This window comes from Rhinopithecus roxellana, chromosome 18, assembly GCF_007565055.1.
Source record: "Rhinopithecus roxellana isolate Shanxi Qingling chromosome 18, ASM756505v1, whole genome shotgun sequence".
In the NCBI taxonomy this organism is placed as follows: Eukaryota; Metazoa; Chordata; class Mammalia; order Primates; family Cercopithecidae; genus Rhinopithecus; species Rhinopithecus roxellana.
In genome coordinates, this window is record NC_044566.1 from 61,787,635 (window position 1) to 61,804,315 (window position 16,681).

The following is a 16,681-nucleotide window of genomic DNA, read 5'->3' on the forward strand; positions in this document are numbered from 1 at the left end:
CTTGAACCTTCCAAAAAATCACACAAATTATAACTAGAAGTGGGTCTTAAACATAAAAACTAAAAATATAAAGCTTCCAAAAGAAAACATAGGAGAAAGTCTTTGTGACCATGAAGAAGGCAAATATTTTTTAGATAACACAAAAAGCATGAGCCATCCAAGTAAAAAATAAATAAATAAATAAATTAGACTTCATCAAAATGTAAAATTTCCACTCTTCAAATAACAACAGATATTTTGCTAAAGAAGATATACATATAGCCAATAGGTACATGAAAAGATGTTAAACATCATTAGTCACTAGGGAAACACAAAACTACAATGAGATAACACGATACATCTATTGGAATGGTTAGCAAGGGTATGGAGCAACTGGAACTATCAATCATTGCTGGTAAGAATGTAAAATGGTAAATGTAAAAACGGCAACATGTTGGGAAGAGTTTGACAGTTTCCTTTTTGTTTGTTTGTTTGTTTGTTTTTTAGAGACCAACTTTCTCACTCTCACCCAGGCTAGAGTGCAGTGGTATGATCATAGCTCACTATAACTTGAAAGATCTGGGCTCAGGTGAATCTCCCACCTCAGCCTCCTGAGTAGCTGGGACTACAGACACACACCACCACACCCTGCTAATATTTTTTATTTCATAGAGACAGGGTGTCACTATGTTGCCCAGACTGTTTGGACTCCTAGCCTCAAGCAATTCCCCGACGTTGGCAGTTTCTTAAAAAGCTAAACATACACTTACCGTATGTCCTAGAAATTTCACTCAGGTATTTCATCATTAGAAATGGAAATACATATTCTGTATCAGTCAGGGATTGACCAGAGATGCAGAACCACTAGACAATATTTTATATTTTTAAATATATATACACACACATTTTTAAGGGATTCATTATAGGGATTAGACCGTATGCAATTAAGGAGGCTGATTAAACAGTCTGAGTGTGGTTTTGTTTTCTGGAGTTGCTGTAACAAAGTAGCACAAACTGAGTGGCTTAAAACAACAGAAATGTATTGTTTTACAGTTTTAGGGAATAGAAGTCTAAAAATCAAGGTGTCGGCAGGGCCATGCTCCGTCTAAAATCACTAAGGGAGGATTCCTTCTTGCCTCTTCCTGGCTTCTGGTTATAATCCTTGGCTGGCAGCTGCCGCCATCTCCATCAGCACATGGTGTTCTCCCCTGGCGTCTCTGTCTTCCTGTGGCCATCGTGTAAGGACATTGGTTGTATTGAATTAGGAGCCCATCCTGAGCCAGTATGCCCTTATCTTAATTAATTAGATTTGCAATGATGCTGTTCTCAAATAAGGTTACATTCTGAAGTCCTGGCAGGTAGGGCCTCAACCTACCTTTTGGGGAGACACAATTCAACCTTTAACAGTGAGGTTGCTGTTTCTGTGACTGGGGCTGAATCCTAAACTCTAAAGGGGAGACTCTCAGGAAGGGAAGAAAGGCATGAAGTGTGAGAAGCAAGGACAACCCAAAACCCGCAAGCCTGAGCTGACACTGAAATTTGCAAGAAACCACAGGATGGGCTGGAACCCGTATCTATCACTCACCAACATGAAGCCCCAACTTCAGCGTTGGGGTTTTCTGCAGGAGAATCTGATGCCTTCATCACAGAGCAGTCAGAGAAACTGAAGGAGTTTCCAGCAGAAGCTGGAACAGCTGTGAGCTCAGCCACTGACCTAAGCCAACCAGATGATGGGCAGATTCCCAACAATGTGAGACAGAGCCACATGCCCTCCCTGACCTGCTTAGTGTAAAAAGATACGGCTCCTGGCCGGGCGCGGTGGCTCAAGCCTGTAATCCCAGCACTTTGGGAGGCCGAGATGGGCGGATCACCAGGTCAGGAGATCGAGACCATCCTGGCTAACACGGTGAAACCCCGTCTCTACTAAAAAATACAAAAAGCTAGCCGGGCGAGGTGGCTGGTGCCTGTAGTCCCAGCTACTTGGGAGGCTGAGGCAGGAGAATGGCGTAAACCCAGGAGGCGGAGCTTGCAGTGAGCTGAGATCCGGCCACTGCACTCCAGCCTGGGCGACAGAGCAAGACTCTGTCTCAAAAAAAAAAAAAAAAAAAAAAAAAAAAAAAGATACGGCTCCTTCACTCCCACCTTCCTCATCTCATGTGAAATGTCTCCAGTGGCCCACACTAATCCAGAGGTACATAGGAAAAGTGAATTTGGGGAAACATGGCTCTAGTGTAGGCACATTGACACAATACAAATCTACCAGGGCTTACCTGGTGTTAGCTTAGCATCCATTCGCACCTCTTAACCATGCTAAAGTTGCCTTCCAAAAAGACCATGCTGACTGGGCACAGTGGCTCACACCTGTAATCCCAGCACTTTGGGAGGTCAAAGCAGGTGGATCACTTGAGGCCAGGAGTTCAACACCAGCCTGGCCAACATGAAGAAACACCTTCTCTACTAAAAATACAAAAAGTAGCCTGGTGCGCCTGTAATCCCAGCTACTCTAGAGGCTGAGGCTGGAGAATCACTTGAACCCAGGAAGCAGAGGTTGCAGTGAGCCAAGATTGCACCACTGCACTGCAGCCTGGGCCACAGAGTGAGACTTTGGGGGAGAAAAAAAAGGCAAAATCATGCTTCCGCCTAACAATGAAACTTTCTTTCATCCAGTAGAAAATGCACTAACCCTCTTCTCTTTATTCATCTTTGAGTGATACTCATTCTGCTTGTAACTAAGTCACATTCCTTTTTTGATATCTTGTAACTTAATACTGAGATATAAAGTTAACTACCATTAACACATATTATGTTTTATAGTAGAGAAATTGAATAGAGGAATAGGAAAAAGCTGGTTAGCTGGGTGTGGTGGTGCATGCCTGTAGTCCCAGCTACTCGGAGGACTAAGCAGTAGGATCAGTTGAGCCCAGGAGTTCAAGACCAGCCTGGGCAATATAGCAAGAGCTCATCTCAAAAAATAATAATAAATGAATAAACTGGTTAATATATGCACAAATACATTTATATCAAGATAAACAAGAAATATTCAACACTATCACCTTCCTCATTTCGCAAACTGGTTGTGTGGTTTTTGACTGACATTTATAACTACCTTCCACTACTCATTCTATCTTCCCCTTGGAATTCCCCATGTTCATAAATAGGAATTCCAAGGGAAACATAGATGGAATATAGATGGACATAGATAGATATAAATAAAATATTCTCCTTGGAATATGCCCACCTCGGTGAGTCCAAGTTCCTTGCCTGGTGGCTCAAATCTTCATTCCTGAAGGGCCTGGACCACAATCAGTCCTCTGTGTACTAGGTTGGTGTCACTTTCTATTGACATTAATCACAGACACATAGAGTACATACTCCTCACCCTCATTGTGAAGTGATAGTCCAATTTCTCCTTGGTAATTAGGATCAGTCACCCCAGGTGGGAAAGGAACCCCCTTCCTTGCTTGTGTATTCACTGGCATGAGAAGACGGCGAACTGAGCTATCAATTTAGTGGAACCACCATTGTACTCCCTGATGGAAGCATTCCCCCATAGGAACTAAGATTTCTGCAACAGCAGAGCCCAAAGTTACAGGAATGGGAAGGAAAAATTACTACTCAAACACCAGGGTGGTAGTGAGAAAAGCCACTCCCGTTTTGACCTCATGATTCTTGGACCCATGAATCTTGACAGGGGGAGAAATAGCATCATGTATTGGCCACTGACTTAAAGCATCCTGGAGGACATAACCCCAGGCCAGCAAGGTGTTGCTGCCCAGCTGGTGCTGTCACTGAGCCTTTAAAATCCATTCCACTGTTCTAATCTGGCCACCTGCTTCACTGCGAGGCCAGTGAAGCCCGTGATCAGAAGCTCATATCTGTACTTCCTTTGCTGTAAGATTACTTCCTTTGTTAGAAGCAGTGGTGGCTGAAATTTTATAACAAATAAAATTAAGCCCATGGATGGTGGGTTTGGCAGAGCATTGTAGTCAGGGAAGGCACATCCATGTCTAGAGTAAATGTCTATTCCAAGGAAGACAAAGCACTGCTCCTTCCATGATGGAAATGGTCCAATGTAATCAACCTTCCACCAGTTGGTTTTCTAGCCCAGGGAATGGTGCCATATTGGCGTAGATTTCTATCTTGGCAGGATGAGCACTCAGCAATGGCTGGAGCCAAATTGGCCTTGATGAGTGGAAATCCATGTTGCTGTGTCCATACATAGCCCTGCCCGCCTGGTCATGATATATGTAAGCCCGTTGGGCAACAGTGGCTGGGGAAATAGACTGGCTAATGCTGTCAGAATGAATCATCTTACTCAGCTGATTTTAAAATCCTCTTCTGGGCCGGGCACGGTGGCTCAAGCCTGTAATCCCAGCACTTTGGGAGGCCGAGACGGGCGGATCACGAGGTCAGGAGATCGAAACCATCTTGGCTAACACAGTGAAACCCCGTCTCTACTAAAAAATACAAAAAACTAGCCAGACGAGGTGGCGGGCGCCTGTAGTCCCAGCTACTCGGGAGGCTGAGGCAGGAGAATGGCGTGAACCCGGGAGGCGGAGTTTGCAGTGAGCCGAGATCTGGCCACTGCACTCCTGCCTGGGCAACAGAGCGAGACTCCACCTCAAAAAAAAAAAAATCAAGTGAAAAAAATAAAATCCTCTTCTGCTGTGGCTGCTCTTTGGTTAACATTCATATGGGATACATATTCTCATTTTTTTGTGTGTATTCAGAGAATTCTATCCATATACCTCTTCCCCAGGACTCCTTGTCACCAGTCTTCTAATCAAGTCTCTTGGAAGTTCCTGATCATCAGACTAAACCATTAACCACTCTCTGTGATTCTGTGTAAATCTGTAACTTATGGCCATCTTCTCTTCTAGGCAAAATGAACACCCACTTGTATTGCTCCAAGTTCTGCCCACTGAGGGGGTTTTCCTTTGGCACTGTCCTTCAGGGGTACCCCAGAGTGGAGCTGGAGTGCCTCAGCTAGCCACTTCGGGTAGTACCGGCACTATAAACTGTGCTCCAATTTGTTTTTTCGTCCATCGAGTAGGCATAGTAGGCATAGGAAACTCCCCGTGAAGCCACAGAGGCAGACTGGGAGGGAGCAGTCAACCTGGCAACAGTACTGGCTGGGCCAAGGGCCTGCGCTACTTGCTCTTGCAGCTTATTTGTGCCTGCAGGACCTACTTGGGCCCAATCTCATATTCCATTTGATGATGGAACACTGCTGTGTGCACCCAACTTTCTGCCTTGGGTCAGATGACTCTCGTTCACAATGAACAACTCAGGTCAAAAGACAACATGGTGGCCCATGGTGATGCATTTTGTGTTTATTATTCATAGTAGCTAGAAGATGTTTCTCAAAAGGAGAATAGTTATCTTCAGGGAATGACAGCTTTGCTCCAAATCATTAGGTGCTATGCTGGGTTCACCTATAAAGGCCTGCCAAAGGCTCCAACAGCCTCCCTTTCCACTGCAGCTACTTTAAGCACCATCATGTCAGTTGGGTCTTAAGGCCTAAGTGGCAGAGCAGCTTGCCCAGCAGCCTGAGCTTGTATACACAGCCTACCTTCATTGTTCTGGGGTCTTATTCAAAACTGGCAGCCTTTAGGTTTCAAAATGGTGCAAAGCTGGAAACAACCAAATGTCCATCAGGCAGTAAATGGATAAACAAATTGTGGTATATTCTTATAATGGAATTATCCAGTAATAGAAAGAACAAACTATTGAGGCACACAACATGGATGAATCTCAAAAACATTGTGCTGAGCAAAAGAAGACAGACACAAAAGAGTGAATGCTGTATGGTTCCATTTGCACGAAACACTAGAAAAGATAAGTACAATTTATAGCAATAGAAAGCAGATCAGTGGTTGCCTAGAGCTGGGGCTAGGGCTGGATATTGACTGGAGAGGGACACTAGAATAAAAACTCACTCGTTACTGTGAGAACGGCAACAGGCCGTGCATCACCATGACACAAAACACCTCCCACTAGGCCCTGCCTCCAATATTAGGGATCAAATTTCAACATGGAGATTTGTAGGGAACAAATATTCAAACTATATCAGATACAGTTTTACAGGCCCAGATCCTAAAGAGGATCAGATGACATCTGGGCAGGAGGACTGGATGTTATATATCCTCTATGTTCTTTCATTTATTCACTCATTCAACAAATACTTACTGAGCACATATACCATGTGTCATGCACTGGCTTGGTACCAAGCAATAGAACCAGTTAGTGTTAATATTGGTTAGGATTAAGTTCATTTGCGTATAAGCAAAAAATAAAAAATAATAATAATAAGCAATGGCTTAAACATGTAAGCTTTCATTTGCCTCTCATTAAAGGAATTCCAGGGGTAGACAAGCCAGGGCTGGTGTGGTCCAAGCTGAACAAGAACGTAGGTGCCTTCTTTCTTCCTGTTCTACCCATCATAAAGCGGGCTTCTGCCTTAACATCACCTGATTGCCTGAGACAGCTTTGAGGTGTCTGCCATCTGCACTGCATTTTAGGAAGCGGGAAAGAGTAAGCAGTGAAATGAGGAATTACCTCTTCAATGAGCTTTCCTGGAAATCCCACCCTTCAACTTCCACTTCTATCTTATTGGCCAGAATGCTGTTGCATGGCCATTGCTAGCTTCAGAAAAGACGAGGAATGTAATCTGTCTGCTGGGCACTTTACTGCCTTGAATAGAGCTTGGAATGAATGGGAAACATTTTGGGTAGTCAACTTCCTCAATCTTTTTTTTATAGAGGATGTCAGGAAAATCTTACCAGAGGAAGTGGTGTTTTGGCAAATACAGGAGGAAAGAAGAAACAATATATTCAAAGATCCTGAGCAAGAGAAAGTCACCATGAACCTGAGGACTTGAAAAAATTTCCATTGAGTGGGAAATCTGATTGAAAAGATGATGTGGGAGGGGTTGGGGAATCACATCACAAAGGGCCGCGCTGGTTCCATTAAGGAGTTTCAAAATGATCCTGGGGGCAAAGAGAAGCCATTTGAGGATTTTTTTTTTTTGTTTTTTTTTTTTTGTTTGTTTGTTTTGTTTTGTTTTTTGAGATGGAGTCTCGCTCTGTCGCCCAGGCTGGAGCGCAGTGGCCGGATCTCAGCTCACTGCAAGCTCCGCCTCTCCAGCCTCAGCCTCCTGAGTAACTGGGTCTACAGGCGCCCGCCACCTCGCCCAGCTAGTTTTTTTGTATTTTTAGTAGAGACGGGGTTTCACCTTGTTACCCAGGATGCTCTCGATCTCCTGACCTCATGATCCACGTGTCTCGGCCTCCCAAAGTGCTGGGATTACAGGCTTGAGCCACCGTGCCCGGCCCATTTGAGGATTTTAAGAGGAGGAGTCTCACAAATGGATTTGCATTGTAGAGTAGAGCACTCTGGCTGCAGTGTGGAACGCAGACTGGAGAGACCAGCAGGGACAGGGAGAGCAGCTGGGATCTGTTCCAGAGAAGAGATGGTGGATTAGACTAGGATGGTGGCCATGGCCTTAGATAGAAATTTGTGTATTGAGGGTCTGTTTGCTAAATAGTAGCTACAAGGCTTAGTGAGGGATAGACGGTAAGGAAGAGGAGTCAGTAATGGTGCTCAGATTTCTGACTTAAACAACCAGATGAATGTTGGTGCCACTGCCTGAGAAGTCCCTCTCAAGACCCTTTAGCTATCCTGACTCTTACAGTACTTAGTTGGGGCCATTTGGGAATGTTGCTGAAATTCTCCTTGCTTGGCTGACTTTGGCTATTCTTGAGTAAATGTTTGATAAGCACCATAGCCCTCAAACAACCCATTTGACAGTGGATTGATTGAGACATGGCAAAATTAAACTTGATGCAGATGTATGTGTATTAAAAATGAATGCCCATCTCCTATGGCCTCCTGATAGAGAAGAGAGATGTGTGTTCGGCTAGCAGAGAGAAGGAGCGTCCGGTAGGATCAGTGAAGAGTCCATGAACCCTGTGCAATGACTGGAGAACTGAATGACAAGCTTCATTTCCCTGGTGTGTGGCTATGGGGTCCCCAGATCTAGGTTAGGGATTCAGTATCCATACCTCATCTTGGGACTGAATTACAACGCTTTCAACCAAAGAGCATCTGCGCCCACAGAGAACTGGGAAGGAAAATTAGAAAAGTGGTTGTGCCCCCTAGAAAATGCTCTCAGAGTACAGGCAACCCATTCTCTTAGGGATGAGCAGGGAGAAGAGATTTCTTTTTCTGCCTTTTATTGACAGAAATTTTGCAACATGCAAGGAAATAGGATATTCAGATTAAATGACTGGGCATTCAAATATTCAAAAGTTAAGTTCCTTCCCCCAGCAAAATTAGCCTGACCATATTAACAGAGTTATATACTGCATGAAAGTGGTTTAGTTCCTGTTTTCCTTTTGAATAAACTGGCTAAAAATATTATTGTTTGTGGTGTTAAATGGATTTCATAACTAACACAGGATGTGGCTAAATTCATAGTACTGTGATAATTTTAATTGAATTTTCTGACTCCTACATGTTTGTCAACTTTTAACACTATTAAACATAAGGTTCCAATGTTATTAATATGAAATGCTCACATTCCCTTATTAATGTGATTATATTTTGTTATCGTTCCTGGATGTTGTATTAAGTCTATTTAAAAGATATCCCAAGAGACCCTCATATGTTTACTGCATTAGAAGAAAAACAGATGTTCTCACACATCCTGAGAGATAATACAATTTACATTGAAGCTTGTTGAGAACCACTTAAAGATCTTTCTAGGTGGCCAGAGGGTTTAAGTAATCCATAGCATCCGACAGTGTGTCATATTAGAAAATTAGAAAAAAATGCCAATCATATTTTCCAAAAGCAAAAGCACATTTAAAAATTATCCTCTGGAGGCCAGGCACGGTGGCTCACACCTATAATGCCAGCACTTTGGGGGGCCAACGTGGGCAGATCATGAGGTCAAGAGATCAAGACCACCCTGGCCAACATGGTGAAACACTGTCTCTACTAAAAACACAAAAATTAGCTGAGCATGGTGGTGTGCGCCTGTAGTCCCAGCTACTTGGGAGGTTGAGGCAGGAGAATCACTTGAACCCAGGAGGCAGAGGTTGCAGTGAGCCAAGATCAGGCCACTGCACTCCAGCCTAGCGACAGAGCAAGACTCTGTCTCAAAACAAACAAACAAACAAATAAAATTATCCTCTGGAAAAAAAAAAAAAGGGAACAGAACATTTGAACCACAGTCCTACTGTTCTCAGACTGTGATTGAATTACAATCACAAATTAGAACTGACATGAGTTTTTCAGCAGAACATCCCAACTGGTTGCCTCACTCACTTGGAACTTGTCCATAGTCTCACTTCTCTAGAAGAAGCCAACCACCTATGACATAGCAAAAGATGACCCTGGACAATCAAAATAGATTAAACAGAGAATAGTCACTAAACAGTATTGACTTTTGGAAATGCCCTAACCAGCCTGGTTATTTTATGAAGGATTGTAACAAGCTTAGTTTTCTGAAATCTATACCTAGAGCAGATAATAAGCAAGAAAGTAAGGAGAAATGAGGAGAATGATACGGAAATATTTGTTGAATGTTGTTGAATGCAGCTAAATGCAAGCAGCCTTACACATATTATTTAATCTTTATGACATCCCTATGAAGAAGTATAATTATCCTGGTCCTCAGATGAGGATACTGAGACAGACAGAGGTCACGCCGTGTACGTGCACCATATGCATGCAGTGAAGCTGAAATCCTAGCCTAGAGAGTCATTACATGAACAACAATTACTAACTTCTATGGAATGTTTTCTACGTATACCAGATACAGCACTTTATATCTATTATAACCCTTAATTCTTACAAAGGACTTTAAATCAACCTCCATTATTGTCACCATGCCATAGATGAGTGAATTGAGGCTTGGAAAGTGTAGGTCTCTTTCCCACCATTGCACAACTAGCTGACAACTGAGACAGGACTCAGACCTGGTCAGTGTGATGCCTGAGCTCATGAGATTTCACCACAGCCTGCACTGCGCTGACAGGCACGATGGCAACAGAAGTGGCGACTTGACGGCAGAACACAAAAATAAAGCTAGGCAGGCCAAGACATCCGAAAGATGCTGCTGTCACTCAAGATGAAGGCAGCAGTTTGGATCGAGGGAAGACTGTGAGACATGTGCCCACATTCTCTGTGAACTTGGGGGAGGGAGAGTGTCCAGGTGGTCAGTGGTCAGCTATGAGCATAGCGGGAGAGGGCTGTCATGACCTCAAAGATCAACGTTTTACAGGCGGTCTGGGAGCTGCATTGGGCAGCTAGGTCTACCCCGATCCCAGTTCCTGATGTGACCTCAGCTTCCAGTGTAAACCCCATGTGTTGACCCTGAGCTTTGTGGAATGGAGATAATAAAAGGCCTTTTTTGAGAAGGTGGCAGAGATGGCAGATTCCAGAGAAAGCGATAGGTGAGAGGAACTTTCAGAGAAGAGGCTGAAGCCACACGAGCGTTTGCAGTTCATGGTGTGAGCTTTCCAAAGGGCACAGTGGATGGGTTTGCAATGGAGAAAAGAATGGAGGAAGGGGGCAAGGGTGGGTCGGAGACATGGGGAGAAGAACTGAGCAATAAGGCAGTGTGTAGTTGTGGAGTTGTTGAATACGCATATCTGTAACAGGTTTTCATCCACAGTTCCTGGCTCGTAACTCCCATAGCCCTTACTACAGTCTTTTGTTACAATGTTGAGTGTGTTAGACCTCAGGGGCAGTCCTCAAAAACAGAATCTTTCGGTCGGGCACGGTGGCTCACGCCTGTAATCCCAGCACTTTGGGAGGCCAAGGCGAGCAGATCACCTGAGGTTGGGAACTTGAGACCAGCCTGACCAACATGGAGAAACCCCATCTCTATTAGAAACACAAAATTAGCCGGGCGTGGTAGTGCATGCCTGTAATCCCAGCTACTCTGGAGGCTGAGGCAGGAGAATCGCTTGAACCCAGAAGATGGAGGTTGCCGTGAGCTGAGATCGCGCCATTGCACTCCAGCCTAGGCAACAAGAGTGAAATTCCGTCTCAAAAAAAAAAAAAAAAAAAAAAAAAACAGAATCTTTCTGACCTATTCCCCCACCCCTTTCACCTGCCCCCCAAGGCAGGACTCTAATCTTGCCCCCACCCCACCTTTCTGATTGTGGGTTTTAGGACCCTCCCCAGGGAAGCTCTTGTCCTATACCCTGGGGAAAGAATGTGGCTGTCTTGAAGCTTCCATAGAAACCCAAGAGGACTAGGCTGGGGAGCTGACCATGTGGAGGCTGACAGGCAGGTGAAGGAGAACTCGTTCATGTACTGAGAGGGTGGCACACCCCAGCTCCACAGGGTCAGAAGCTCCTGCACTAGGGACCTTTCCACACCTCGCCCTATGCATCTCTTTGTCTGCCTATTTTTATCCTTTAAAGTGTCCTTTGCAATAAACTGGTAGCTGTGTTTCCCTGAGTTATGTGAGCCACTCTAGCGAATCAATCAAACCCAAAGAGCGGGATGGTGGGATTCTCAACCTAAAGTGGGGTGGTCAGAAGTTCCAGAGGCCAGCCCTCCGCCTGGGAGGAGAAGGGTTCCATCTTGAGGATCTGACACTATCTCTCAGTAGACGGCGTCAGAATCGAGTTGGAGGACTCCAGCTAGTGTCTGCTGCCTGGGGTTTCCCCCGCACCTTTGCTCACAGGAGCCTCCTGCATTGATGATTGTTGTTATGTTGCTGTAAGTGAAGAGGAAAAACTCAATTTGGGAGTTTTTTTCAAAAACAGTAATAAAGAATTTAACACTGCCCGAAAAGAGGTCTGGCTTCTGCCCTCGGCTTCTGAGAGGTGATCTCTAAGGCTCTGGAACGTCCTGCCTGCTAGAGGTGTTTTCATTTGCCTGGGGACATTGGGTCACGGTGTGTGATTTAGAGCAGGGACTGTGAGTGATGTGTAGCGGTGGAGGGTCTGGGAACAGATCGGCCGCATGGGCAGTCAGCTGTGATCATGTGACAGAATCACAGTAAAGACCCTGGACACCAAGGCTTCCCTGGTGGGGAACACTCCCTGCGTGTTGTCACACATCAATGCCGGGAGAGTGGCGCTGTCCGTGACTCCACGGGAGAGGACCGTGGGGGCTCCGTGTCGGGCGCTGTCCTGGACTCTGTGCTATGCGTTTCTTCCTTTGGCTGATTTTAATCTGTATTCCCTCCCTATAAAAGATCATAACCACGAGTATAACAACTTTCAGTGAGTTCTGTGAGATCTCCTAGCAAATTATCACAACTCAAGGTGGTTTGGGGAACCCCTTGAACTTGTAGTTGGTGTCAGAAGGCAGGATAGTGTTTTGTGGACTGTGTCCCCTCCCACTTCCAGTTGGCTAAAGGTTCACAGGCCATCACTGACTGTACGAGGGAGAATGGCTCTTTGCAGGGGGCGCTGATATTTTAGACAATAACTAAGGAACACAGAGCTGCAAAGTGAGGTAGACTGACCCCCTTAGTCTCTTAAAGCAACACTTCTCAAACGCTAATGTTCATACAAACAACATTGGGATCTGATAAAATGCAGATTCTGATTCTACAGGTCCAAGTGCGGCCTGATCTGCATTTCTGATAAGATGATGCTACCGCTCCTTGGAGCACACGTTGAGTGAGAAGGTCTTACATCAACGGTTTCCAGACTGTGTTACATATTGAAATCCCATAGGGAGTTTTTAATTATCCTCATGTCCAGGCTACACACCATCTAGTGGTATTAGGCCGGTGTCCCTTTCTCGTTGCTGCGGTGTTGGCAGGTATAGTCAATCAAAGCATGGGGCCAGGTAAAGCTGTGCTCGTGATTGAAACATACAAGCCAACAATAGAGGTTGAGAGGTTGTGCTTAAGAAGGTTGGGAAATACAGAAAAACAAGACTGACAAAGAAGCAAGTAGCTCGGCGTGGGAATCTCCTTGTCCTTGGGGATCTCTTCCTTAGCATGCGGTGGCTATCATCGCCACTCTGACACAGTCCTAGCTACTCAGATCCCCTGCAGCAGCTCAGTTCTGGAGGGGAGCCCAGGTTCAATGGCAAGAGTAGGCAAATGTTGGCCCAAACTCAGCATTGCAGTGACATTCTTACCAGGCCATTAAGTGCTGATATTTTACTATGACTGTATTTTTTTTATCACTTTGAATGACGGATTCGGTAGCTAGGAAAGGACAACCTTAGAGGTCAAAGGGCCACTTGCCTAAACATAAAGTCCTGAAAAAAAAAATTACAGAAGCCCAAGGAGGTGCTCGTGTGTTATGAAAGGAAACTCTATGGAGGGCTTTTCAAAATGCCTAGGTATCTGAGCACATCCTCCTGGGAAACACCTCCCCAACACGAATGTGGCCTCCACAGGGTTTCAAGAGGAGCTATGGAAAAGGCAGCTGGGGACATTTCCTGGGGAATGGGCCACTTCTCACCCCATAAGTGATGTCCCTGCCTCCCCATCCCACTGTGGGCCTCAGAGGTTCAAACTACCTGTTGCGTCTGCATGGTGTGGACATAGAGGCAGCCAGGGTGAGGAGCAAGCAAGAATGGGCATGCGGATAATGACTCCCAGGGCCCCAGAAGGCACTCACCACCTTCACTCAGGCCACTGCAATGTGGCAGAACTATACTCCCAAAACCACACTGTTTGTTAGAATAATAAGGAAACTATCATACATTAAGTGCAGTAAATGTGTCAGGCACGGGACCAAGTGTTTTACACCCAATGTCTCATCTAACATGGACAAAACCCAGTAAGACAGGTATTATATTACTGCCCTTTTTACAGACGAGGTGAAGCTTAGCCCCAGGAACTTGACTATAGTCACATGGCAAGTTAAAGCCCGGTTCTCAAAGCCAGGCTGCCAGGCTCCAAAGCCCGGGAAACCCAATTGTTTCGGAATGCCCCGAGGACTCACGCAACCCATCCAAGGTCACATATTGACCTGGAGAAGGGGCAAGGCAGTGAACCCCAGAGAGAGGACAAGCCTCCTCTGTGTTGTGGTGCCCCAGGACCCATCAGGAAGTGACCCCTCCCAAGCCAAGGGATAGATTCTCAGAACCTTGCCACAGCTCGAAGTGGGCAGTACAGTGCGTAATAGGATAAACGCCAGGAACGGAGTTGCCTGCAAAGGAATATGAACACTGTGACAAGCCCTGAGTTTCCTAACAGGAACCAGAGGCTGTAAGCTAAGTAAAGACATTCAACAAGTGCCCAGGGTGTGACGGTGCAAGCTTAGGAGAGACTGGGAGGCTTCTCAGAGGCTACAGATGCCCCAGCAGAACACCCACCAATGTTTCCCATGTCTAGGCTCTTCTCTCCTTTGAAGCATCCAAGACAGCCATCAGCAGGCTGGAGACTATACGCTAGGTCCTGGTTCATGAACCCCCCACCCCTCACCCCCCACCACCCACCTCCCCAAGCTCTCTTACTAGCGGCCACCTCTCCTGAGCAGGAGCCAGAGGAATGCAGGGAGAGCAGGAAAGAATGAATGATGCCCACAAAAATGGAGTGTCTGCCCTGGGCAATGATGGGATCCCTTTGGTTCTCAGTCAAGTGGATGAACCCCACATTGACCTGTCATGTCTCCCCTCTCCTGGTCCTTCACCCTTGGACTTAGAAATCCTCTCAGTGAGGACAGAGATACAGCTTTTTCCTGCCCAAGTGCCTTTCTTAGGAAAGAGTAGAAAGGATCACCCAGCTTCCAATGGAACAGAGAGATGCTGTCAGCTTTTTGTGAATCTCTGAGAGCTCAGCTCAAGCCTTTTTTTTTTTTTTTTTGAAGGTTAGCACATCCATCACATCCCCTAATGCCTATTCAACATCTGTTCTCTAAAGAGTCAGGGAGTTACCTCCAGGGGGACTCTTTCAGGGAGACCACAGTTATTTAATGCAAGGCAGAGAGTTCCTTTAGTGTTTGCTAGGAGTCTGACACCATAATTCAGATTTATGGAATAAAATTCTAGAAGAAATTTGGTTGAGAAACAGGTAGAGTTTGATGTAGATTCTGGGGCTACTGTAGCTGCCCAGTACTGCTTCTGGGAGCCTCGGTTCTTAAAAACCACTGAACATGGCCCTGGGCCCAGGTCAAATTTGTAGGAGGCATGGTAAAAGATGCACACACACACACACACACACACACACACACACACACCAGCACTGATGGCTTATGTTCCCAATGTGCCCCAAGATGCCAAAGGATTTCCCAAATTCAGAAATTTTCAGTCTTCTGTGTATGCCAGGGAGCATTGCGATTAAATGTGAGCATTTTTGTTTCTGTTGACTTCTGGAGATGTACAATGCCTGGTTCACAGTGAAGTCAGTTCTACAGAGTTCTTGCAGAATTGTCCAGATGTGGCAGGGTCCTCCTCTTCAGAAACGGGAGATGAGAGGAGGTGCTAGGGGGCAAAGGTAGGATGCAGGAATCGGCCATACAGAGCTGTCCCTCGCTGGAGCCCAAGCCCTTTCAACCCCATCTTCCCCAGAGCTTTGACCCCTTCACCTCCAAATGCCCAGATAATAGGAAGCAATTTCTATCCCTTTTCTGAGTACCTCTTGCTTCACCAGCCCTCCCCAGACCAAACACACCCCAGACAAGGATGGGGGCAGGTACAGTTTCCAACTGTGACATCGGGGCAGTGCAATGTCAGAGGGCCAGAAGTTACATTATCTCACTTACTCATTTCCTTGTACTATGCAGGGAGGAAGTCCTATAGACTCAAGTCCGTCGAAGGACAGTGTGGACACTTCCTCTTTCCTGACCTTTGTGTCACTCCACTTGATCTACCTCCTACCCACGACCCCCTCTTCCAAGTCCCCAGGGCCTGATGTCCTGACCCCTTCCCCTCCTTGGGAAATTGATCCTTCCCTCCTCCACCACCAGTTCACCCAGCCCCTTCTTTATCTTAGAAAATTCAGCATCTCAGGCTTTGTTCCAACTCACACAGAGCCTCTTTGCCCAGCCTTTGCTAAGTCAGGATTGGAGAAAATGGAAGGCAAAAAGGAAGATTAGTGAGCTCATGCACGCCAGCATGGCCAGAGAGAAGTTGGCCTTAGGTACCTCAGAGTCAGGACCCAAATACCCCCGGACGCTCCCTGCCTACAGTCCTATGTCTGTGCGGGTTAGCTTCTTTCTCTCCAGCTAGAGCTAGGCTCTAGTGCAAGCCTGATGGCGATAGTGGGTGTTTTATTCCAGTTCAGACTCCCCAGCAATGAGAACTGCAACAGACATCCTCTGTTGTTATCTAGGGAACCAGCCAGTCAAGTGAGACTTGAAGGAAACATATTCCTTCTGGCTGGGTGTGGTGGTTTATGTCTGTAGTCCCAGCACTGAGGGAAGCTGAGACAGGTGGATCACTTGAGGGCAGGAGTTTGAGACCAGCCTGGGCAACATGATGAAACCCAGTCTCTACTAAAAGAAAAGAAAAGAAAAAAAAAATGTGTATACACACACACACACACACACACACACACACACACACACACACACAATTAGCCAGGCACGTGGCACATGCCTGTAATCCCATCTACTTAAGAGGCTGAGGCAGGAGAATCCCTTGAACCTGGGAGGTGGCGGTGGCAGTGACCCGAGACTGTACCACTACATTCCAGCCTGAGTGATGAAGTGAGACTGTCTCAAAAACAAACAAACAACAACAACAAAAACATGTTCTTTCTGTTAACATC

The 16,681-nt window shown here is 45.8% G+C and overlaps 1 protein-coding gene across 1 annotated transcript in view; it reads right to left on the minus strand.

Moving 5' to 3' along the window:
- Positions 1-15,520, minus strand: part of ALOX5AP (arachidonate 5-lipoxygenase activating protein) — a 46,157-nt gene extending 30,637 nt beyond the window's left edge. Inside the window, exon 1 of the mRNA XM_010367080.1 lies at positions 15,150-15,520. Coding sequence (XP_010365382.1) covers positions 15,150-15,244 — 95 coding nt within the window. The 5' untranslated portion in view covers positions 15,245-15,520. The remainder of the gene's footprint in view (positions 1-15,149) is intronic.
- Positions 15,521-16,681: the final 1,161 nt, after the last annotated feature.